The sequence below is a fragment of the Malaya genurostris genome, chromosome 1 (assembly GCF_030247185.1).
Source record: "Malaya genurostris strain Urasoe2022 chromosome 1, Malgen_1.1, whole genome shotgun sequence".
In the NCBI taxonomy this organism is placed as follows: Eukaryota; Metazoa; Arthropoda; class Insecta; order Diptera; family Culicidae; genus Malaya; species Malaya genurostris.
The window spans coordinates 24,582,775-24,608,411 of record NC_080570.1 but is presented as its reverse complement, the minus strand read 5'-3'; the positions used below and the strand labels follow the sequence as shown (position 1 = coordinate 24,608,411).

The window sequence follows — 25,637 nt, the reverse complement described above, 5'->3', positions numbered from 1 at the left end:
GACATTGTCAGGATAGATTTTTGATGCATGCCTTTGAAGGTGAGATATTCAATGAACAAGTTGAAAGACGGCGTTTTCAGCTATGCAATTCTTCCTTCAGAAAAAGACTTTCCCGACCGCTAAAGTCAATAAATCATTCTTAAATTTTCACAGCATATTCTAAACTAATTTTCTAAGAGATTTTCAGTTGTTTTTTTTTTTTATATTCGAATGTAGGTTTGTAAGAATCGGTTACGCCGCCATCTCTGAGAAAAGCGAGCAAGCAATTTTTACAATAATCACCCTGTAGTTTCGGAACCGAAAGCCGGTTCCAAACAGTGTAAAGGAATTTTGTATGGGACCACAAGACCTTTCATTTGAATCTAAGTTTGTGAAAATCGGTTCAGCCATCTCTGGAAAAAAAATGGTGGAACTTTTGGTCATTTTTTCAAATTTTACCCCATAATTCCGGAAGCGGGAGTCGGATACGAACAATATTCAAGAATTTCCTATGAGACCACAAGACCTTCTGGGGCTTTTGTGTACTCCACGAACTGAGTCGAATGGGATATGACACTCGGCTCTGCGGGCCTCTGTTCAATTTCACAGTGATTGCATAACCTTTCCATATGAGAAAGGCAAAAAACTTTGCAAATTCGCATGAAAAACCGCATAGCTTTTTGTGTCCTTTGTTGATTTAAAATCTCTGTCTTTCCTTCTCAGGTGATTTGTTTACGATTAATCACTTCTCGCATCAAGTTTTTAAACTGTTTGCAAACAATATCGAATCTCAGGGTTTTTTTTTACACCTGCGCTTCCCAACAGCTCACATCAATCTAAACAATATGTGAGAATTCACAGGTACAGATTGCATCAACGAATTGTCTGAATCTCCCGGTTCCATCCCGAGCCCCGATTCGATTTTCCCGTCACACTCAACGCAATTAGTACGGCTACTAATTTCGAACGTCAAAAAAAAAAAATCCACAGAACGGATGTCTCCTTGTTTTGTTATTGATTAATGAAGTAATAGATTGTTACCTGTTGGACTACTGTGCGTTCCTCCCTCTTCGCTGAGCGTCCGACCTGAGCGAGGCGACGAAATCCAACCGAAAACAGAAACAGACAGAGGACACCAGACCCCCCATCTATCCCCCTTCCTCCATACTGCAGCAACCAACCCGCTGTCAACGATAATTGCTGTTATGATTGTGTGTAAATACAGCACATAGTTGATTTGAAATTTAGTTATTTATTTATTTTTTCGTTGGGTTACGACAGAGGTGTGAATAATAGCCATTCATAGACGTAATCAGACGTCAGGCTAGGTTTACCCGGTTCGCACTTTTAGACCGATGATAATTTATGTCCCCACTGACACTGTCAAAGGTTCGAGTTTTTTTTCTAAAACCAGAAGTTGCGTTATCGTTGATTTTTTCATGTTCCGTCAAGTACTCTTATTGGAACTTATCAGTTACTGTTTCACAATTTCGAGGAGGTACCTTCCCCAGTCTATCTTTTCCGTTTGGCGTCGTCGTCGGGTTTGAGACTCGAAACAAATCACTGATAATGCGGAATGATGGATGAATATGATAATTCATTTTGACGCTAGCTTATAATTATTAACAACAGTAGCAACAAGCCGAAAGTGTCGGATAACTGGATGGGTTCAAAAGTCGGTTTTACGGACAATTTCTGACCCACATTCCCTATGACATTCTATTCACGCATGTTTTCTTGCCTCCGGTTGTCCTCTTTTTTTTCTATTTGTCAGCCTGAGTACAGCTCATTCCAATCGAATGGCCGAGGCTACTATATTTCAATAATGTCTGTCGAACAAGTAGCACAACATTGCTGTTTGCTGTCATTGTTGCAGTTCCTGTGCACTCTGTTTACTGCAACTTCCCGTCGTTCCCGTTTTTCGATGCGGATTTATTACTCCCTTTTACATGACAACCGTAAACAGTGTGCGACAAGTCAAGCAAAGTGTCACCAGGGCGGGGCAGTGTCACCAGAGGAGACGATCCCAGCAAGCTTTGGACAGAGGCCAACGGCCTCGAAACTTACACACCCACACTCACAGACACACCGCACCGACTGCTGCGACTTGGTGACCGGATTTTGCGTTTACTACTTGACACAGGTCAGGCCGTAGAATGGTGCAACTGGTGGCTGGTGATGCAATTTTTCTATTGATCGAATGTTGCTTATTAGCCGCCAGGGTGGATGAATTGAAACGGGATTCAATCGACAAACAAATCACGATCAGGGTAATACTAGAACTTATGATTAATTATCCGTCGAACCAAGTATCCTCGAATGTGTATTGGGAAGGAAAACAACTCGCCAGTAATTATCATCCGATGATGGTATGACCGCCGACAAATTCTCTATGGATTAAAACCGACTGACATGTTAGCCGACAGTATCATGAATCGTAAATTAGTCGGAGTCCCATCGCAACAGCTCAGCTGACATTTTTTTATCGTTTTTCTGCTTGACTTTGAGCTGATAACACCAGCAGTGCTGATGCGAATGATGGGCGTGGGGAATTGGCACAAATAACGTAACGTAATTGAATAGTCTCGTGTGTCTGTCAAGGGATTGAAGTACAAATGAAACTAAGGTGGAAAGGAGAATTTCATTAAACACTTCTGAAAAGATCCCCTTTCTAAACCTTTTCTAACCGTCTTGATAGTGGAAGTACCTTCAAATTGGCATTCCACAGAATAATTACATATATTGCTCACAAATAGTCCTACGTCAGAACGAATCGAACGATGAAACCAGCGAAATCATCTGTTCGTAGATGGCAGAGCAGCGTAAAGCTCAGTAAAACGCACCGAATAAAATGCCAAGCAAAGCCAATTGAATTCGGATTGAAGCAGTGTGATGTACTCTCCTAATATGCTGTCAAAACGAACGATGAAACCCGCGAAATCATATGTTCGTGGAGTACAAAGCAGCGTAAGATTCAGTAAATCGAACAAACAAACTACACTAGAAGTATGTCTACCATGCAAAGCCAATTGAATTCGGATTGAAGCAGTGTGATGCACTCTCCTAATATGCTATCAAAACAAATGACGAACGAAACGCGCGAAATCATCTTTTTGTGGAGTGCAAAGCAGCGTAATATTCAATAAATCGAACAAATAAAATGTAACAAACTACGCTTTAAGTATGTCTGCCAAGCAAAGCTAAATGAATTCGTATCGAAGCAGTGTGATGCTGTCAAAACGAACGATGAAACCTGCGAAATCATCTGTTCGTGGAGTGCAAAGCAGTGTAAGATTCAGTAAATCGAACAAAATCGAAGTACGCTGGAAATATGTCTGCCAAGCAAAAGCAGTGTGATGCACTCTCCCAATATGCGGAAGCTCCCTCGGATTTGGCCTTAAGAGACATGCATCCTTTGTCAACAGGACTCTTATGCGATTTTTGGTTTTGTAAACGTTATTAATAACAGTGTGATGTTGATCGTAGAGCAGTGGAAGAGGCCTCCGTATCTTTTGAGTTAAAAACTCTGAAAATTTTGAGATTATAGAGGCCGAAAATGGCCGAAATACATGGCGGTTGGTAGGAAACATGACAAGCGGTGGTAAATTTGAAATGTGTTTCATTCCGTCGTTGAAGGTGTTACGCAAACCAAGTAGACTCATTCGGCGGGAGAGAAAATTTCTTAAAAAACTACTTAGCGACAAGATTTCATACTCGGTCTTATAAATTAAAAACAGTTGTCAGACGTTCAATTTATCTTTGATGTGCTTAACTTCAATCCGAGTAACTTAAAAGTAGTAACCTGACTCAATCCATTTTCATGAATATTATTAAAAAACTATTCTTTGAAAAAGACCAAAAAAAGTTTATTTGAGCATAAACTAGCATAGCTTTTTCTCTTTCTCTATAGAAAGGTTTTAGAATTACTGGAAAAACCGACATTCGAACGGTGCCTTGGATATCCATAGTGTTATATACTATTCGACTCAACTCGATGAGATATAAAAATGTCTGTTTGTGTATAAAACAGACCGCTCAATTTTCTTATAAATGACTGAGTTGATTTCAACAAGCTTAGGCTGGTTTGAAAGCCACTATTGAATTATATAATGGTTAAGGTGTCGTAACCGACAAAATACGTTGTTGTTTTTTCTCTGAGCTTGCTCAACCGTCTAGGCCCGTTTGAAGGTTATTGTTAGGCCATTGATCAAGTTCGAAGATCAAATGCCTGTTACTTTTGGTTCCGGAGACATGATGATATAAGTGACGTAACCGACAAAATGCGTTGTTTTTTACCGCGCAATTTTCTCAGAGTTGACTGACTGACAATGCTTTGCGATCACCTCTAATTTCGTAAAGCGGTAGTGGTCAAAGCACCTCGAAAAAAGTCCCCATGCAAAATTTGATTGAGATTAAGTGTTATCTAAAAAAATAGTTGTTTTTTTAAACGACTTTCTGGGACTGAAAAAGTAACCATAGTAAAATAAGCCTCTTTCGAGACAATTACCGGAGCGATTTACACGGAAAAGATCCTTAAGAAGTGTCTCTCGTCATTTACAAAGAAATACAAAGATTCAAATCTGTTTTGGCGTGTCTTGTATCCTGCCACTACATCAAAACCGCGTTGGGGTTGTTGTGCGAAAAGATATGAACCCAACAAATTCGCCGGAAACTTGGTCCAATGTAAAAAAAAGGCAGAAGGGTAATGTCAGAGACATAACTGGATGACGATGACATGCTGTTTCCACATATTCGAAAAGCGATAATCGCACATACACTAGTTGATTGATTGTGTGAATTTTGCAAACTGTCAACTATAAGGCGGAACACACAAAAGAGCAAGCAATTTTGCAATAGCTGAGAAAATCAATTATAAGAGCCTTTTTGATATAACACATGGGCTGGAAGGTCCCGGGCCTAACAAAGAAAACGCGATTTTTTTGGTTCAAAATTAGCTTTATTCATCAACGTAATCTCCATCAAGAGTAACGCAATCATCCCGGATCTATCTTTTGCCTCAAAATACGTCTCAGTTTCAGCGATAGCCTCTTCATTCGTGCGAAATTTTTTACCGACGAGCATTTTTTTCAGGTCTGCGAATAGCCAGTAGTCGCTGGAAGCCAAATTGGGCGAATACGGTGGATGTGGGAGCAGCAATTCGAAGTTCAATTCAAATAGTTTTGTCATTGTTTTGATTGACTTGTGACACGGTGTGTTGTCTTGATGAAACAAAATTTTGTTCTTTGTCATATGCGGTCGTTTCATTGCGATTTCAGCCTTCACACGCTCCAATAACGCTATGTAATATTCATTGTTAATGGTATTTCCTTTTTCAAGATACTCGATACGCACCACGCACATCCCAAAATATCGAGGCCATAACCTTTCCAACCGATTGTTGTGCTTTCCACTCAGATGACGATCATTTTGATTCCGGAGTGAAGTGATGAATCCATGTTTCATCCATTGTCACATATTGATGCGAAAACTTCGGTTTGTTACGTTGAAACATGGCCAAACATTGCTCAGAATCATCAACACGTTCTCTTTACTGGTCAGCAGTGAGCAAACGCAGCACCCACGTTGAACAGAGCTCATAGTCTCATAGTCAAATGCTCATGCAATATGAATCCAGCACGTTTTTTTGGTATCTTTACGATGTCAGCTAACTCACGCAACTTTACTTTTCGACCATTCAAAACGATGTTGTGGATTTTTTAAGTTTTCTGGTGCTTTGGACGTCCACTTCGTTCTGCATCATCGGTGTCTCTACGAACACGTTTGAAATCAGCAAATCAACATTTTATTGTTGTTTCTGATGGAACGGAGTCTCCATGACACTTTTCAAGCCATTGCTACGCTTGAACGGTATTTTCCCATCAAGTAGCAGTGTAAAATTAAAACATGAAATTGTTTTTGAACCATGGTTCTGAAAATAACAAAAGTAGCGTAACTCTTAGCACAATAACTCACAAACTAATGAATAGAATATGATGAAATTTTAAAAGCTGTGTTTTAAAGGTTGGTATTAACTGAAAAAAGGCGATTGCAAAAAAAAACTAGCGCCATCTATGTGTTAGACTCGTGACTTTTCAGCCCATGTTTTAAATTGAATGGCTAAATTGACCGTCTTAAACAACATGCACTAATGTGTCTCTCTCATATTAATCAATTAAATACACTCATGGTTTATAAGCATACATAGTTAGTGTGTATTTTACTATAGGGAACAAAACGTGTCGCGTAAGCCCACTGCACTCAACCACTGAAAATGTTTCGTATTTCTATGTGACGATTTTGCGCGACACGCTTTGTGCGATGATTCGTTCAATTCATGCGGTTGGATGTTTGCGCGCCTTTTTTGGGTACTGAATTTCACTCTTATGCTCGTTCATACCAAACATTTTTGGAAATTTCAATGTTGAGATAGTTGTGGTTATCTCATACTACTGAAAATTTCATCATACAGAGAGGTTGTTTTTTACCCGGGGGATACGTACCGCGTAAAAAAAACGCACAAAAAAACCGCACTTTTTGCTTCTTTTTCCGTCAATACACCGACACCGACGCGATTTGGAAAGTCGTCGATATTTTTCACCTCTTTAAAACGATTCACCCACTTACTCACAAACTGTTTCGACTTTTGCATTTATTCAGCCGCGGCCGCGGGCTTTTGTCTGTTATGTTGCGATCAGTAATGCCAGTTTTACAGATTTGTCTGTGAATTTACTGATTTTCAACGTAAGAAGTACGTTTTTTTCGAAATCCTGTTCGCAGATATATATTCAAATTTTTAGCTGTCATCCGAACGTTCGAGGTGAGTCAAAATATGATTACCATTCCGTTTTCAACGGGGAATCTCGCTTCTCATTCCAATCGAATCACAATCAGCGGGATATCGATATGCAGTATGAGAAGTAAACAATTTTGATATCAAGTTGATAATAGTGTCTCATTAATGTGATCTCATCAAATGGTGCGATAAACACTCACTGCGCGATCCGATAATTGGATGATTTTGCTTTTTTCCTGTTTGTACTGAAAAGTAATAAACAAAAACTCATTCTCTCTAGTCACCGTGAAATTGAAACAAAAAGATTTGCTTCCTCAAGTCGGTGTTCTCTGTGGTCATCGTTGACCAGGCGAAGTGATTCCAGCTTAATTATTCGGACAGTTGAATTAGTAACGTTTGATCTAATCATATGAGAAATTATCGCACGCCTGCTCACTCACACTCACTTTGTTTAGGTGTTAACTGTTGCAATCGTTGCTACGAAGATCGCAAGGCCTACTACGTATTATAATAACATTGTTTAGCAGACAATTTTTCAAACTTTCAGCTGTCTCATCAAATAACTTTAAATTTTAATAACATTTTTGTGTTTTCTTCTTCCCACTTTACAGATCCCCGGACAAAGGATTGGCCCCTGATGTCATCTCCCTTCCCCACATTAGCACTATGTTTAGGATATGTTTACTTAGTCAAAGTGAGTACCGTACCGGCCATATAACCCTCAATCGTCCGAAAAAAACACATTTGTGCGACTCCTCCGATGTGTGTTGGCATCCGAAAAGTGAATGCGTGTGGCGAATTCCTTTCCCAATTCCGAAAAAAAATTGCGAGTGACCTTGACCTTGAAAATTTTTGTTTTGTATCGCACGCTTCGCTTCCAGCCACGACGGACGGCACGTCCCGGCTTAAAAGTTCACCGTCGCTTTAATGTTGCGCGTAACCTTCGCGTGCGCATCGCCCCCTTTCGCATGCCAATTCTCCGGTGGTAAACTTCACCGAAAAAAAAAATAAAACTTACACTTCGGTCCGCAAATTGCATGTACTTGCTTTTCCCCCCGTCGTTGCGGTGCGCGCAGCATAGTTTTCAATGGGAAGTCCGATATTAAAGGCGATGTTGGTGGTGTCTCATTGCATCACACCTCATCATCATCAGTCAGTCCAGTCCAGTCAATCAGCGCGGCCGTGGTAACCGCCGTAGTTGATGGAGAAGGCCCCCAGCTGACCTAGGGCCGGCTTCCACCCGATGACCACCAGCGCCACTACCGCTCTCCACAACCACCTGCTCCAATCAGCTGATCAGCCATTTTATGCCGTCGCCACCAAGCGGTTCGCAATTTGCATACATCGACTGAACTGACCGCCTGAGCGTTAGCGAATAGGTAATTTGCGGTACAGTTGGCCAATGACGAATTGATCCGTCGAATCGCCACTTGGCCAGTTGGCGTGTGTCGAAATCGAACGGGGTTTTGACTGCCTGAACGTTTCGGAGCTTGTTGGTTTGGTGAGTGAGACAAACCGTAGGGGGAGATTCGACGAAGTTCAATTTATATTTATGAGCAAACTATTAGCTCTGCCAAGGGCGGAAATAACGATGCGGTGTGTGATAGCCAAAGCATACGGAACGAAATATGCTTAGATCTGGGCATCATCGATTCGCCAGAACTCTATTAATTATTTCGAATAGAATTCTTTTCTAAAAAGTACACTACCGTGAATGAGTCTTTTTTTCTTGCGTGAGTAAGGTACAAATCGTCAAATAACCGGTGGAACGTGCCACTTGAGCCAATTTGTTCTGATTGTTGTTCCGCATCGTAATGTACTACATGGAATGAGAAGTCCCGGGCGTAACAACGAAAACGTCGATTTTTGGAGAAACCTTTTCTGGTTTGGAAATAGATAATAGATAGTCGCTGGGAGCCAGGTCTGGAGAATACGGGGGATGGTGGACCAATCCGTACCGCAAATCATTCAATTTCACCGTTACATCGTTTATCAGGACACAAAACTCGTCTATTTCCATAGCTTGATGATCTATTTACACGGTTCGAAACTATTCACGTATTTTCTGTGAGAGGCCCGGGACTTTCCATTCCATGTAGTACGAATACATAATTTTCCCGATGTCCGAAATGACGTATGTGTGTTGCGTAAGAACGTGAAGGAACCGATTCCTTTTTGCGTGGTCATTGGTCCGAACACAAGCTATCCCGACATTAAGAGTTGGTTACATACGCAAATCGACTGGAGATGTGTCAAAATTAACTGACAACTATTCGCTACTGATTGCAATGTAAATTCTTCTACACCGGCTCCAAGCTATTACTTTACTTCACTTTAGTATGGGGTGCCTTTTCAAAATTTACCGAGTACAAGAATAAGTAGAACTTAATCGTGAAAATCACTTATTGTACTTAACCCAACAACATAAATTTTTCTCCATGTTATCGGAAATATTTCACTCGACTTTGGCTTCGATGTAGACTTGGATTTGGCATTGACCTGAAGTTGGATTTGGAGTCGGATTTGGGCTTAGACCCCAATCACTGTCCAAGTACAAATCTTAGTTCAAGTCGAAGTCCACGGACTTGATCTATGATTTGTACTTGGACAGGGATTTGGGACATGAACGTCGCCGTGGACTTAGTGTCAAAATTGATCAGAACTTATTCAACTTGGACTTGGATTTTGACTAGAACCTGGACTTGAATATGGTCTTGGACGTTGACGTGATGAGGACTTAGTATTGGACCTGAACCTGGATTTGGAATTGATCCTGGACCTACCTGGTCATGGGCCTGGACCTGGTCCGGGATCTGGACCGAGGCCTGGACATGGGTTTGGACTTTGATGTGGAATTGAATTTGGGCTTGCACGTGGATTTGGACTTGATACTAGATTCGGACTTGATCTTGAGCTTGGACTTGGACATGGATTTGGGACCTGGACCTGGACCTAAAGCTAGACGTGTACCTGAGTCGGGACTTGGGCTTGGATTTGGACTTTATGTTATGTTAGATTTGAACTTGGGCTTGGACGTGAACTTGGACCTGGATTTGAACTAGAACTTGAACCTGGAGCTAGACATGCACCTGGACCTGGATCTCGACCTGGACATGGAACAGGTTCTGAATCTGGACTTGGGCTTAGATTTGGACTTTCTACTAGGTTTGAATTTGTTCTTGGGCTTGGGTGTGAACTTGAACTCGGACATGGATTTGGGGCATGGTCCTGGACCTGGATTTTAACCTGGATCAGGACTTAACCCTAAACCTGGGCCTGGACCTACCTGGACATAGACCTGGACCTGGACTTGAACTTTAACCTGTATCAGGACCTAACCCTAAACCTGGACCTTGACCTGGGCCTGGGCCTGGACCTGGACCTGGACCTGGACCTGGACCTGGACCTGGACCTGGACCTGGACCTGGACCTGGACCTGGACCTGGACCTGGACCTGGACCTGGACCTGGACCTGGACCTGGACCTGGACCTGGACCTGGACCTGGACCTGGACCTGGACCTGGACCTGGACCTGGACCTGGACCTGGACCTGGACCTGGACCTGGACCTGGACCTGGACCTGGACCTGGACCTGGACCTGGACCTGGACCTGGACCTGGACCTGGACCTGGACCTGGACCTGGACCTGGACCTGGACCTGGACCTGGACCTGGACCTGGACCTGGACCTGGACCTGGACCTGGACCTGGACCTGGACCTGGACCTGGACCTGGACCTGGACCTGGACCTGGACCTAGACTTGGACCTGGGCCTGGAACAGGACCAGGACTTAGATCAGAACCTTAATATGAACTCGAATCTGGACCTGGTCCGCGGTCTGGACCGAGACCTCGACATGGATTTGAACTTGAACTTTGATGTGGAATTGAATTTGGGCTTGGACGTGGATTTGGACTTGATACTAGATTTGGACTTGATCTTGAGCTTGGACTTAGACATGGATTTGGGACCTGAACCTAGACGTGCCCCGGGACTCACATCTGGATCGAGACTTGGGCTTGGATTTGGACTCTATGTTAGACTTGAACTTGATTTTGGGCTTGGACGTGAAGTTGGACCTGGACCTGGATTTGAACCAGGACCTGGAGCTAAACGTGCGAACGACCTGGAACAAGTTCTGAATCTGAACTTGGGCTTGGATGTGGACTTTATGCTAAACTTTAACTTTATCTTGGGCTTGAATGTGAACTTGGACTCGGACATAGATTCGAACTTGGACCTGGACCTGAATTTGGAATTTCATGGGAATTGAAATTGGCTTGTACGTGGATTTGGACTTGAATGCTGTATTTGGACTTGACCTTGACCTTGGCCATGAACTTGAACTCTGACATGGATCTGGGGTATGGTTCTGGACCAGAATCTTAACCTGGGTCAGGATCTAGCCCTGATCCTGAGCCTGGATCTGGACCTTAGCCGGGGTCGATTTCTGGACCTAGACCGAGACCTAGACATGTACTTAGACTTGGATTTCGATGTGGAATTGAATCTGAACTTGGTACTAGATTTGGACTTGATCTTGACCTAAACGTGCACCTGGATTGTCATCTGGACCTGGACCTGGACCTAGTCTTGGACTTGGACGTCGATGTGAACTTAGACTTTGATTTGGATTTGAATTTTACTCTGGATTTATTCGATTTGGTCTTTGATCTGGACTTGAGTTTGGGCTTGGACGTAGATATGGACTTGGATTTAGACGAGTTCAACGAGGACGAGTTTTGGCTGTAATTTGAGTTTGGTCTTGGACTTCGATTTGCTCTTTGACTTTAGCTTAAACCTTGACGTGAATTTGAATTTTAGCTTGTACTTAAATTTTATTTACACTTGTTCTTCCGAAAATTATTCGGCGAATGAGTTATTCAACCGAATCGGGTTCCTTCTTCTGTCGAAATTATAATGTTGCTAATACTATTGTAAGCTTCATTCAAATCTTTCGGAAACATCAATAATGTTTACTTTCGATTTACCGGTTCCTGATAGACGATTCAGAGCCGCGATTGTCGCGAGTTGAACCACCGTTACCTGATGGCACCGGCCATTGCGAACGAGGAACTAACTCCTTGGTTGAAACCACATCTGTTTAGGTTTATTCGTCTTTGCAAACCCACTATCTTACTCCGTCGATGCAATCATGTGAACATAAACTCAAGAAAAGGTTTCTAATACGAACTTGTGTCCACTGGTTTTGACACGACTGATTCCGCCGTGAATCGGTTGATATCGCAGCATATATTAAAAAATATATACAAATTGCAAAACTCTCATCGCGATTCGAAAGTCATTAGAAGGGTCAGTTGAGTTGGCAACCGTTGAGAGCTCCAAGATGATCGAGTAAAGTAGGTATGGTAAATGTCATTCATTCTGTGTCAATCAGAATGTTGGAACTGGTTCTGTCGGAAATTGCCCAAGTTGATCTAATTGAACATGGGATCATTAGTGCAGCTTTTTAACCGGTGTGAGTAACTGGGCACACTGTATGATCGCTTCTGATATTCGACAAGGGTTTGTACTGTACTAGTCCGTTAGTGATCTTGCGCGGGACAGTTTCGTTGATTCGCTAATAACTATGATTGGCGTTGGTTGCCATCAGAAGCCATGCTAATCACTATAATCAAAGAATTAGTCATGAGCTTTTGCACATATTTGTCGATCTGGTGATCATCTTCTCACTGTTCTCCAGTCTGAAACTTATTGTTTATCGGTGATCGATGACTCGATCACGATTCTTATAACAATTTATGGATGGGGACCTTCGTCAATTCCTCGCCGAAGCCACTGCAGGAGGGTTTCGAAAGGTCCAAGCCGTGCACTGATGATTGTGGTCCCTAATGAGATTTTTTCCCGATCGGTCAGCAGACTAAGGAATGTCATAATGTGTCTGTGTGTGTTCCGCTACGGAGTTGGAATGTGAAACTTGTTCAAGGTTGACTGTGGCAATTCTTCGAGCATCATCGTTTGTGCTGGAGCCGAGAGACCCCCGATTACAGCTCGAATGACTTAATTGTGGTTGATTATTCCAAACCTCCCGGAATTCCGATCCCGCAGAACTGGCAACTCACTAATTCATCATCTTGTGCACCATCGGTGGCATTAATTGCCGCTCATATCTTGTTTGACACGTTCGGATATACATATCTGGCGGTGAGCAGAACGCGAGGAGAACTACTAATTATTACTGTTTGTAGGCAAATTTTCCGCTGCGAACGTATCAGTGGAAAAACACGACGCTGGGGTGCCGCACAAACAATTAATCTAAGTATGCACAGTACCCACTAGACTAGTAGTATTTACTTCGAGTACCCTGAGCTGAGAAGGTGACCTCCGCGCCCCTCCGGCCGAATCCCTTTCGAATCAACGGTACGCGAGACGCGACTCGTTGTTTGACGGTTGGTTGCTACGCCTACTGAGCTGCAAAGCAGATTTCGTCGTGAGATTACCTACTCATTGCAGCTGAAATGATGATAATTCATCCCATCTCTAAGTAGGCTGCCACGCGAGTGATTGTTTTCGTTGAACGAAAACCCTTGATAAACAATGATGAGCGGTGTATATTCCTCATGGTTTTCCGATTATTATGAGTTTGTCTGTGTGTGTATGTGATATGTGAAAAAACGAGGAAGGTAAATTACGAAGCACATCGACTAAGCTGAGCGGGATGATCACTAACATAAAACTGGCAACCAAGCCGGGTGGAGAAGATTCTGATGAATTGGAACAGAGCCGCACGAAAATTGAATTGGCACAGTTCCAATTTCAGTTGTTATGACATTTAATAAAACGTTAAAATGTCAAGATAATACACCATATAATTTCGTATTCGCATCAGCTTAGTGAATAATTATGTAAGTTAGTAATGACGAAGACGCTCTCATGTTCTCGGTAGCTCAACGAAAATTATTACCATCAGATGGGTGCCATTGAGATGACACGTTCTACAATTTACTCTAGTAGTCTTACCCTCACATTGAAAAACTATTGTCAAATGTCAATTTTGAAGGGAGCTTTCATTCCGAATGTGGATTGTAAAAAACCCTGAGTTACGTAATCTTCAATTTGTATGTAGTTATTTTCTTTATTAGAAACTGCTGCAGTGTAAATTTTATGTAAAAACATCAAGCTGTTCCTGAGATATGGTTGCTAAAAGTGAGGCATGTTTTTAAACTGCTGTGCGGGATAACTAAAGAACAGTGCGACCGTTTAAATTGAATTGTGTCGGTTTAAAAAAACTCGTTGGGAAAATTATAAACAAAAAATTCTAACTCATTTTAAACAAAATGTTGTTATAAATCATTTAAAAAACAAAAGCGGAGTTCTATAGAGAATTTAAAAACAAACAAAAAGCCATTCTGAATTCTTCAAAAATCTTTTCTTTGACAACTGAACAAGAGCAACAAAGTTTGTTTGGGCATACATTAGCATAAACTTTTCAATTCTTCAAAAGTTTTGAACCAAATGAACAGGAATTCTCACTTTGTTGTTCCGGAACCGTACGTGAGATCCGAACAAAGGTAGTCTATTGTCACATACGGACCTTTTATTTGATCCTAAGTTTGTGAAAATGTGGGAACTGGGAGCCGGTATAACTGAGATCGGTTCGTTTGGTCAGCAACTTTTGCGCGGAGCCTTGGAGACCCATAGTGTTACTCAGTTCGACGAGATCGCCTGTCAACCAATTTTTTTCTCTTTCAATTTCCCCAGATGGCTGAGCCAATTTTAACATGTCTAGGCTCACTTGAAAGCTACTATTGGGCCATTGATCAAGTTCGAAGATCAAATGGCTGCGACTTCTGGTTCCGGAAATATCATGGTATAAGAATCGATGTAATTTTTTTTGTTGCGGAGATATAGTGGTATAGGTGCGTAACCAACTAAATGCGTTTTTTTTACCCTTCTCCATTTTCTTGAAGATGACTGAACCGATTTCAACAAACTTAGGCTCGTTTGCAAAACTACTATTGGTTCATTAAACAGGGTTGAAGTTAGAATGGTTGTCACTTATGGTCCGGTGGTATAATGGCATAAGTGACATACACGTCTAAACTCATTTCTTGTATATGGATTAACCGATACCAATAATTTTAGGCTCGTTCGGGATAATTGCATTTACACAAGAGCACTTCTCCGGTACTTACGTAACCAGAAACGATGATCTGGTATACTCAAAACTCAACGTATTTGGTCATAAACTAACCATACCTGCCTAATTGAAAAACTATACGTCTATTTAAATGTATTTTGTTTGATTTTTTCTGTGTCATGTATAAAAACATGCTCCTGAAAATGAAATTTTTATACCTATTAGCCTGTAATTCCAAAACCGGATGAAAATCGGTAGGTTTTATATGGTGCTGTAAGACCTTTCAATTTAAGCCTAAGTTTGTGAAAACTGGATGACTGGTCTGTGCGAAAATCGAGTGCACTTTTAAATTTATTTTGCATTATTTTTTGTTGCACTTTATCCCGTAACTCTGGAACCGAAGAGTGAGAGCTGGGGTAGCCCACCGTATTCACCAGATTCGGCCCCTTCCGACTACCATTTTTTTTTCATCGGTGGGCTACGCATTGGCTGAGCAGCAACTCGATTCCTACGGTGGTTGGTTTTTTTTTTTCAAAATACGAGCATTTCGATTGACGTGGTATCCAAAAATTGCTAGAAAGAAGGTATTCAAGATGTGTAGAAAGCAATACTTTGAATAATTTTTTTTCATTCAACAAAAAAAAATCGGTCGCTTAAAATCAGAAAACCTGGTACTCCACTTTACTTAATTTATCGAAGGCTGATTAAGGAAAATGTAAAATTTCTTGAATTTTGAAGGATATTTAGCTAAAACAGTGCACAGTGAGGAAAAAATGATCAAAAAACGTAACTTTGCTCTATAATTTTATAAAAACCTAAGCAAATATTTTAGTTTGGATCGTTGTTTGGACAAATTATGGTTAAACAAGACAGTTATAAGTGTTGCATATAACCTAAAAAAATAGTTAACAGATAGTTTCCAAGATCGCATGAATCGCGCTACATCGTTTTACCCCAATTTTCCCACAAACATAATTTTATGTTCAATTCGAAAAAAGCTCCAACCTTTTTGTTCAAATTTAAAATTGGGGTAAAGCGGATTAAACGGGCTAGTACTCTGATTCCCATTATGTGTCCTTGGATCACTGACGTTTTCTACGTAATATGGATCAATATTGATAGTTCATATTGGGAGCTGCGTCCATATTGTCGATCAATGTTTATCAAAAGACTCAGTTGAAGAATAAATTGGGGTAAAACGGCATAACAAAATTCGTGCGGTCATTGAACCTGTTTTGCCTTTCTCATATAGAAAGGCTAGACAATCGTTGTGAAAACCGACTTCACAACAGAGATCCGGAAGGGCCGAGTGTCATATACCATTCGACTCAGTTCGTCGAGATCACAAAATGACTGTGTGTGTGTGTGTGTGTATGTGTGTATTTGACAAATAATATCATTCAATTTTCTCAAAGATGGCTGAGCCGATTTTCACAAACTTAGATTCAAATGAAAGGTCTGCTGGCCTCATACAATTTTCATGAATTTCATTTAGATCCGACTTCCAGTTCCGGAATTACAAAGAAATATGTGCAAATTTTTCAACCGATTTTCCCAAACTAAGAAGCAAATAAAAAATCTTTAAATTAGCCCCCGAAAAGTTGATCCAAATCCAACTTCCGGTTCCGGTATTACAGTGCGATTAGTGAAAATGTTGAATTTTATGAGCATTTTTTTACAAGCGATGGCGAAACGAGGTGAACATTTTTATAAAACTTACTGCTAAATTCATCTAGTAGGCAGATATATAAAACTACTTTGGGATGGCTAGTTCCCGATTTTCGTTTCCAACAGTACCGATAATAGTGAAAAAAATCTCCAAAAAAACGGAACTTACTTCGATTTCTCAGCAACGGTCAAACCGATTTGCACGAATCACGATTCAAATTAAAGCTCTCATTGTCTTCAAATATACTGTGCAATTTCATCCAGATCTGACTTTCGGTTTCGAAATTGATGAGGGTGAGGAGTGTCAAAACATGCAAATCGTTATTCAAAATGACGATGCAAAACCGGTACACGTCGATACGTGGTAGTACCAAAAAAAGAAGAAAACACCACCGGCTTTGAACTGTTCGCAGCTTGCTTTGTTCAATTTCTTAAAGCGTGCATGGTTGCCACATTTAAATCAATATTTTTCAGGCTGAAAAAATGTAAATTATGTAAATTTGTAAATCTTTTATTCAATTTCTACCTACTCGTTAGTGTTATTACAAAATCATGATAACATGATGCTTTTCTATAAAAGTACACAGTTTATGCAATCACTTGAAAAATTAACTAATGAAAATTAGCCCAGAAGATTAGGAGTTCTATATCATTCGATACAATACTGTGTCTGTGTCTGTGTGTGCGTGTATGCATGTGAGTATGTGTCAAATAATGTCACTCATAAAATAAAAAAATCTCGTTGTCCCATAGAATTTGAATGAATTTGAATTTCACATCGTCATTCAGAAAGGTAAAATTCTTCTAAATTTGTCTTAAAACTGATTCTTACTTACTTAGCGATTCAACTTTGGCTACACTGGTTCCAAGTTTCCGGTTCCAGAAGTAACGGAAATAGTGTTCAAAAAGTCTAAAACGAGACTCACTCAATTTTCTCAGAAATAATTTGATCAAATTCCACAAACAGGCTCAAATAAAAGTTCCTATAATCTCATAGGTTGCCGTTTAATTTCATCCGGGTCCGACTTCCGGTTCCAGAACTATAGGGTAAAGTATGTTTAATCATTTAAAAAATTCTTATTAACTTGACATAACTGTTTACAAGTTGAAAAAATTAAGTTTTTTATTTTATTCAAGATTGAAGAAAAATTCTTGCGTTATATTTGAAAATATAAGTAATATGAGAAAGGTATCATTACACCACTAGGTGGATTAAAAATTGGTTTTTACTCTACTTTTCGGGGTTTTCTTCGTAGTATCAATTAATTTTCATCAATCGCAATCAGCCTCCTTTCGGAGTGCGAAATAATGTAATCCAGTACAAAAATTCCACCCATTTTACCCCACTGTGCAATAGATTGGTTCTCCCAAGTCGATTTTGATTTATATTTACGTTTCGCCTTCGACTAGTCGATGCCTGGCACTTCGAAATTGAACTAGTAGGGCCGCGCAGCAATGCAACGTCAGCTGCAGGCTTTTAATCCAATTGTTTCACCAAAGATTTCATTAGTAAAAGTATCATCAAAGTAATCTGATTCGATGGAAGAAAAAAATCTGCCGGACCGAAAAACCGGTTGCTATGATCGTGCCAGCATTAACCTAGCTCACATAATAGCCTACTGCTGTTCAAACGGTGATCAAAAAGTAAATTAAATCACGCTTTCGCTGTTCACCTTGAGAGGAAAAACGCCCAACCGAAACCGAATGTGAAGTATTTTCACGCACCTTCGACAGAAGGTGGTAGAAGTGCTATCAGTAGCGGACTGGTTTCGGAGAGGAGAGAGACGGCGGCATTATGCAATCGTTAATTCCTCCGATCGGACCGCATGGGCATTGACGGCATACGGCATGTGCCGTCACTTTTTCCACCCCAGGTATTTTTTCTGGTGTCGAAGCGAAGACACAAAACCAACTTCGCACATGGATGAAAGAGAAAGATTGAGAGAGTTTCGTCGGAATGGGTGAGAGTTGCCATATCTAAGCCGGTGAATCGCGGTGGTGGCAGTAGTCGTAGTAGTAGTAGTAGTTGTAGACTGCCTGAAGTAGTTCAAGGTCGCTCACAGTAGGCTTAGATAACTGGCGAGCACCTACCTTCCCACCTACCACCGGGGTAACCAGAAGAGCAGCCAGCGAGCATGTGGTGCACGGCTGACGACTGAACTACATTTGAAGTGCGCACACTGAGCCGGTTGTGCCATCGCGCGGATGGTGCTCGGAATGCCAATTTATTGAACCGAGGATTTTCTCCAAGTTGAGGGGTCGCAAATGTGTATTGATGGTATTGAATTTTTTTTTACACGAGGGTTATGCTGCTTTATGACAACTGATCTAACAACCGTGATGTGATGTTATGTGAGTTTAATTACTTTGTTTTTTTTCTCTCTCTTCCTATTTTCCCCCACAGGTCCTGGGTCCGAGGCTCATGGAGAATCGCAAACCATTCCAGTTAAGACACACCCTCATAGCGTACAATTTCATCCAAGTCGTATTCAGTGCCTGGCTGTTCTATGAGGTACGTTGCACGTTTCGCCGTCTAACCCAAACTAATTTCGCTAAACTAATCGATTCAATTGACTCACTGTTCGTTCACCAAAAAAAAAAACAAAAAAAAAACCAGCGTGACCTATGAAAACAAAAAAAAACACAACCCCGAGACAACAACCTTTTTTCCCAATTGACAGAAGACGTTTTTGCACCAGCCGAACAGCAACCAGAAGCCAAAACAACAACAACAACAACGGTTTTGTTAAATACATTCGAATCGGATAGAACCACCGTTAACGGTGGGGCTAGTGCCAAGAAAAATCACCGAGAAAACCATGTTTGTACCGAGGGAACATTTGAACAATGTATTTAAACATGCTTCTTTCTCGACTCGTCACTGTTTAGCAGTTCCAATCGAATCAACCTAGCAACCTAGCAGTTCTACTTGATTCGCTAGTGAGTTAACGTTGAAATATTCCCGAACTACAATTTCTTTTGTTTACGATGAAAAAAAAAAGAATAACCTGTCGGCCCACCGTTATTCGTGATGAATTTCTACTCAAATTTGGGTAAAAACTAACCGAGTTTGAGTAAATACTAGTTTTATCGCTTGATATACAACAATCAGATCCACTAGCAAGCAAGTGAGCAACACTGGATTTTGAAATGAAAATTTTCCATCGAAATTCCGTTAATTTTTACTCTAATTTGGGTAAAAACTGAAATTTTTATAACAACATTTCTACTTTTGTTTATTCGCATTATAACTCTAAAATGTTAAGCTTGCTTAAATTGCAAATACCTTTCTTTTACTAGTTTTTACAACTTTATTACAAATTTTTTATCAATTTGGTATATTTCACTAAAATTGAATGAACTCGATGAATATTAGATTAGGTCCTAAGTGAAAATAACACAGATTCTCTTTGTTTACCCTCTGTTTCGATTATTACAGTACTCAATTTAGCAATTCTTCTTCAACTACCATCTTTTAATCTGCACTGAAAGAAATTATCGAAAAATACAGGAAAAACTCCGTCATAATTGAAAGAGAAAGTGAACAAAGAGAAACTGTTATTTGCACATGTTCATCGAGAAGAGCGGTTCTCTCTCACTCTCTTGTGTATCGTGCACAGTAGATAGCACACTTCCTTTGGAGCAATTCCAAAAATTAACAGCAGAAAAAAGTGGCAAAATCATGATCCGCATTTAAGCTCCGATTTGGATGAAACTTTGTACACGTCGGCGGTATGGCAAACCCCATAATTTTGCACGGTTCAAGAGAGACTGATTGGATTCAAGACTGATTTTCAAAAAAAAAAAAACAGGCCGAACTTTCTGCCAATCGTTGTAACTTGGAAACCGTTGGTTGCACAGAAACAACTGTAGGAAATCGATTGGACACACTAAAAAAAGTCATACACTGAAAAAAAAAGTTGAATTCTTTTTAAGAATTGTTGAATTATCCAAAAAAATATTTTTGGAGGATATAACTCGTTTACCTTTTTTCTTTCCTCTCCCTTATCCCTAAAAGTTTTTTTAAAACTTTTCCTTAACTCGTTTATTTAACCCTTACACTGTGGTCTCTTTCACGCGAAAAATACGTACCGCGTAACTTCGGAAATCCGCGTAAAAAAACGCATAACTTCGGAAATCCGCATAAAAACCTCAAAACTAAAACAAAATTCTTTTTGACGCCCAATATCTTAGAAATACATGAAACGTCCAGATCTGGTGTAATCTGAACATTTTTTTTGTGAAAAAAAATCGAAAGTTTTCTAAGTGTCAAAAATTTGACTTAAAAAAATTTCGGGATAACACCAGATCTCGACGTTTCATGCATTTCTAAGACAAAACAACAGAACCACGTAACTTGGGAAGAAAACCGCGTAACTTCGGAAAGCCATGTAAAAATAAAGTGCTTGGAGAAAAACCACTTAAAAAAGACACCAGGGTTTTGTGATCGATCTCCGACCCCTTTCTTCTTATTGTGGCAAACATTTGATATTCATTTGATTAGAGCCTTTGTAAAAATTAACAGCCTAAACAATTTAAAGGCATTCGCCGGCGAACCACCAGTTCAGTTTAATTTAAAAATTGATATTTAATTGCTAGAATATGATTTTAAAGGGGGACGGGTATAGCGTGATGGGTTACTCGATGCCATTCACGCAGCCCACCTGGCTTCGATCCCCAACCCAGCACATAGGGTCACAAAGCTTTTCTAGCCCGAAGAAGCGAATGACCTTAAGGCTGAAACCTCTATAATTGAAATAAAAGAAATGATTTTACAGATTAAAGGAAATCAATTTGTCTCACAGTGATCTTTCTCCTTAGACGAAGCCGTGGCTCAGATATTGGACCCTAGGTTTTGTAGAATTGTACCATTTTTCCTCACGAAGCCTACACACTTCGAAAAAAAAACCCTGTGATTTTACATCTCACGAGATGCACATAAACGGAGCGTCGCAGTTGACGCAAATTTACGTGCAAGAACATGTAATATTGTGTGAAATGATGCATAAAAATTCATGCAGTTGCCTACTTACTGGCCGAATGCAAATTACAGTCGTAATCAGTAAAATTTAAGTTAATACAAATGCAATTTTTTTTTCTTTTATTTGACTTTATATAGGATTAGATAAAATGAAATTCACCTTTTTGTGTATATGAATCTTACAAAAATTAGGTGTAAGAAGCAATTACAGGAGATTAGGTGGGCCCTAAAAAACTATAAAAAAATGTTTAAAAATTAAAATAAATTTAATTTGTTTGAATTTTTTTATTTCAAACGTGATATCGAAAGTAACATTTGGTGATAATTTTGTTGGTAACTTTGTATAATTTAAGAAATAACAACTAAAACAGTTAGAATGTATTTTCTTCATGTTTCGTCTTCGGCTCATCAGTGCTTTAGAAGTTCAAATTGAACTGCCGTTGCCTCTTAGCAGTTCAACTTAAAACGCTTAACCGACACAGTTTACATTATTTGAACTACGAGATGAGCCGAAGGCGAAACGAGAAGAAAATGGAAAAAATTGCCTGCTATTTGCTCAAACCGGTTACAGAGGTAACCAAAAGCCAATTTTCAAAGTTCTTGTTTTTTTTTCAAACAAATTTTTGAAGCTAATGCGATTTTTGATGTGATACGCATCCGCATTAAAAAGACATGAGTGTATTAACGATTTCTTTCACTCAAAGAACTCCACCTGGAGCTAGGTTTTATGTTCTAATCAGTATCTAACGAAAAAAAAATTTGCTAAAAAGATTGCCGAATGTAATTTGGAAATGAAAATTTGCGAAAAAGTTACTTGCGAAATTCCGACTCTACAAACGAGCAAAATGAGTTATGATTTGAGGAAAAGCGCATACTTTTATTTTTGTGCGGTTTTTTATACCCATTCTCAAAGTTATGCAATTTTTTCAATGTAAACTGTCGAAGTTGTGCGTCTTTTCTTGTCCTTAGAAATGCACGAAACATCGAGATCCAACGTAAGTCTCAGAGTATATTTTCATAAATTTTTTTTCCGGGTAACACCGGATCACGCATTTTTATGGCATCTGCCGTAAAAAAATTCAAATTCGGAAATCTTAAAAATTCAAGTATATTTTTTTCAAAAAAATCCCTGAGAATCGATTTCTCCTGAAAAATGTTTTTTTTTCGAGACAACATTAGACCTCCAAGCTTTACTTTCCGGCTCGAGAAAAGAATCCCAATCTGTTGATTACTGTAGGAAGTAAAAAAACTGCAGAGTGGTAGAATGAAATTTCTATGACAATCCTTCATTTTTTTCTATTTTTACAATCGAATTGATTCTTCTGTTTATGCTAGCTCTTGGAATGGACGAAATTCCAAGAACAACAGCAAAATTAGATGTATAAGAAATACATTCATGAATTGACTCATTTGGAACATGAAATCATGAACAATTGTCATGATTTCAAAAAAAGATAAAATTATTGGTTTCATAATTTTTACCTTTCTCTCTAGAAAGGTAATAGATTTTCGGGTAAACCCGACTCTAAATCGGAGCCTCGGAAACCCTCGGAGTGTTGTATACCATTCGACTTAGATTATCGAGATCGGAAAATGTCTGTATGTGAGTTTTTTTCCATCACGTCAACGCTAGCGGAATTAAGATCAGATTCCGACGTTCTTACTTTGAGCAAACATATCTCTCAAGAACGACTCGATAGTTTTACATGAAATTTGCACTGTAAACATAAAAATTGAATTTTAAGCAACCCATAGTTTTTTCTTCAATATTCGCTCGGAAAGATGCAAAATTAGATATAAAAAAAAATTCATAAATTTGATCATTTGGATCATAAAATCATGAATGATTGTCATGACTTCATGAGAAAATAAAATTATTAGTTTCATGATTTTTTTTATCCTGTCAGCGGTAACGGATTCCTTTTTGCGTGTAGTAAAGAATTGTTTCAGCTGCAACTTATTCAATTTTCAAAAGGCATTAAGCAAATCAAACATCGAATGTTGGTTTTAATATCAGATTTGAAAAAAAATGAAGATACCTTTATTTGAATGATTTATTTTTCTCTAGAAGACGGGTATAGCGTGGTGAGTTAGTTGATGTCTTTCATGTAGCCCACCACCGATTCCCAATCGCACACATAGCGGCAAGAAAGTTTTTCTGGCCTGAAGAAGCGAATGATCTTAAGGTTAAATCCTCTACATATGAAACAATAAAAAAATACTTATTTTTTTATAATTATCTAAATCCGAAAAAAAAATCATAGCCCAATTTTGTTTTCAGTGTATGCTAATTTTACACTGATAAAAAAGGTACGATCGATTCATATGTAAATAGTACTTCAATTTAATATGCTTTTTTCTTATCATTTGAAAACAAAACGATTCGTTCAAAGATTTCATGTGCAAATTCACGTATATGCAAGTTTAGTTTTTATTTTTACTTGGCCCCGGTTTATTATTCCTTTGAATTCAAATAAAATTCATTCAAAATCTTGTGTCAACGATATATTTCATCGTTTTTGATGTGAATTTCAAATAAATGTAACATGATTATCATTAATAATCTACAGTTTTGAAACTTATTTTAGAAGGTAAGTGGAATTTTCATGAATCTCACGACTTTGACTGATCGTATAGCCCTAACACGATCATTAAAAGTGTCATTACTAAGTAATGACACTTCTGCTCAAACGCTCGTCATTACTGCATTACTGTACATCATTACTTTTTAGCATTACACGTTCATTATTAATGATGAGTATTTGTAACTACTCCAGCAATAGCAATAGCAATATTTTTATTTTCGTTTAGCTGAAAATAAATTTGATTTGCCTTTGAAACGTTAAGGTTAATGAAATATTAATAATTTAAATCTATACTTTGTCATTTTTTCGCGTATAGTTCTAAAGATATTCAGGACCTCCACAAAAAAAATAAGAAGAAGAAATAATGTTGGTAATGATGGAACATCCGGAATTCCATCATTACTCGTGTCATTACTGAACTCGTAAACCTTACACGATCAATCAAAGTGTCATTACTTTGTAGTAATGACACTTTTAATGATCGTGTAAGGGCAGCTTATCAAATAGTATAAATTATAATTTCTTTGTCGGATTTTTTCGGTGTCGTAAAATAACTATTGAACTGTCAAAAATAACCATGCTTTCGAGCAGGGTTAAATTTGACGTCCCAATAACTGCTCGACTGTCAAATTTTAACTAAAAAGTAAAATGCTTATATGTTTTTGAGTTACAATGATTTCCGGGAAAGTGCGTGCCTTTTTTTCTGAAAATCAGTCTTGATTCGAATCGGTCTCTCCATCCGTGCAAAACAAATGCATTGCAGGCTAAACTGAAAATGTATGCAAAGTTTCATCCAAATCGTGTGAAAATTGATGATTTTTGTTCTCCTTTTTTCTGGAATTGCTCTTCTGTCCTGTAGTTGTTTTATAGATTTGTAGATATTCACGACCAATCGATTGCAATTTTCCTAGACTATTCTCCTTGTTTTTTGGTCCGTGTTCTGTAGCTTCTATTGCCCTAATGTATTTTTTTCTACTTTGCTTCCAAGTTAAAACGAATTATGACGCAATGATTCACCTTTCAAGCGTCAATTGTTTAAACTCGGATCGAAGTAGGCACCGGTTTTAATTTTCGGTTGCCTCCTCTCCAAGTGAACCCCAAACAAACAACAAATGAATAAACGAAAAATTTTCGCTGCTGCTTCTACTGTCATTTTCAAGTGCATAAATTCGAGTGACTAACCACCCCCGTACCGGACCGGATCGAAAAGATTGTTTGCAGAAAAGCCTAGTCCGGAAGTAGTACAGCCCTAGATTCGCTAGAATTCTCCATATATATGTGTGTGTGTACTGAGCTTTATGTTCCTCGGGCCGATATTTTTGCAGAACGGACAAAATCAGAAAGGGTAAAGATCAATACTCTACGTATGTGACCTCCCGAGGCCTTTCTGGCCGTCGTCGATGCCCGACGGCGGTGGTGGTTGAGAGAGCGAAGTACAAAATTTGCAGCCTGATGACCTTCCTTTCACTTTTCGACCGGATTCATTTTGTGAATGTTACTATACTAGCGCAGCATTCTCCTGTTGCTGCA

General features: G+C 39.3%; 1 protein-coding gene across 4 annotated transcripts in view; it reads left to right on the top strand.

The window, feature by feature from the left end:
• The window catches only part of LOC131435137 (elongation of very long chain fatty acids protein AAEL008004), a 153,002-nt gene that overhangs the window by 97,609 nt on the left and 29,756 nt on the right, over positions 1-25,637 (top strand). For all 4 annotated transcript variants that reach the window (XM_058602707.1, XM_058602724.1, XM_058602729.1 and 1 more), the window contains 2 exons: positions 7,384-7,466; positions 18,946-19,053. In XM_058602707.1, coding sequence (XP_058458690.1) covers positions 7,384-7,466; positions 18,946-19,053 — 191 coding nt within the window. The remainder of the gene's footprint in view (positions 1-7,383; positions 7,467-18,945; positions 19,054-25,637) is intronic.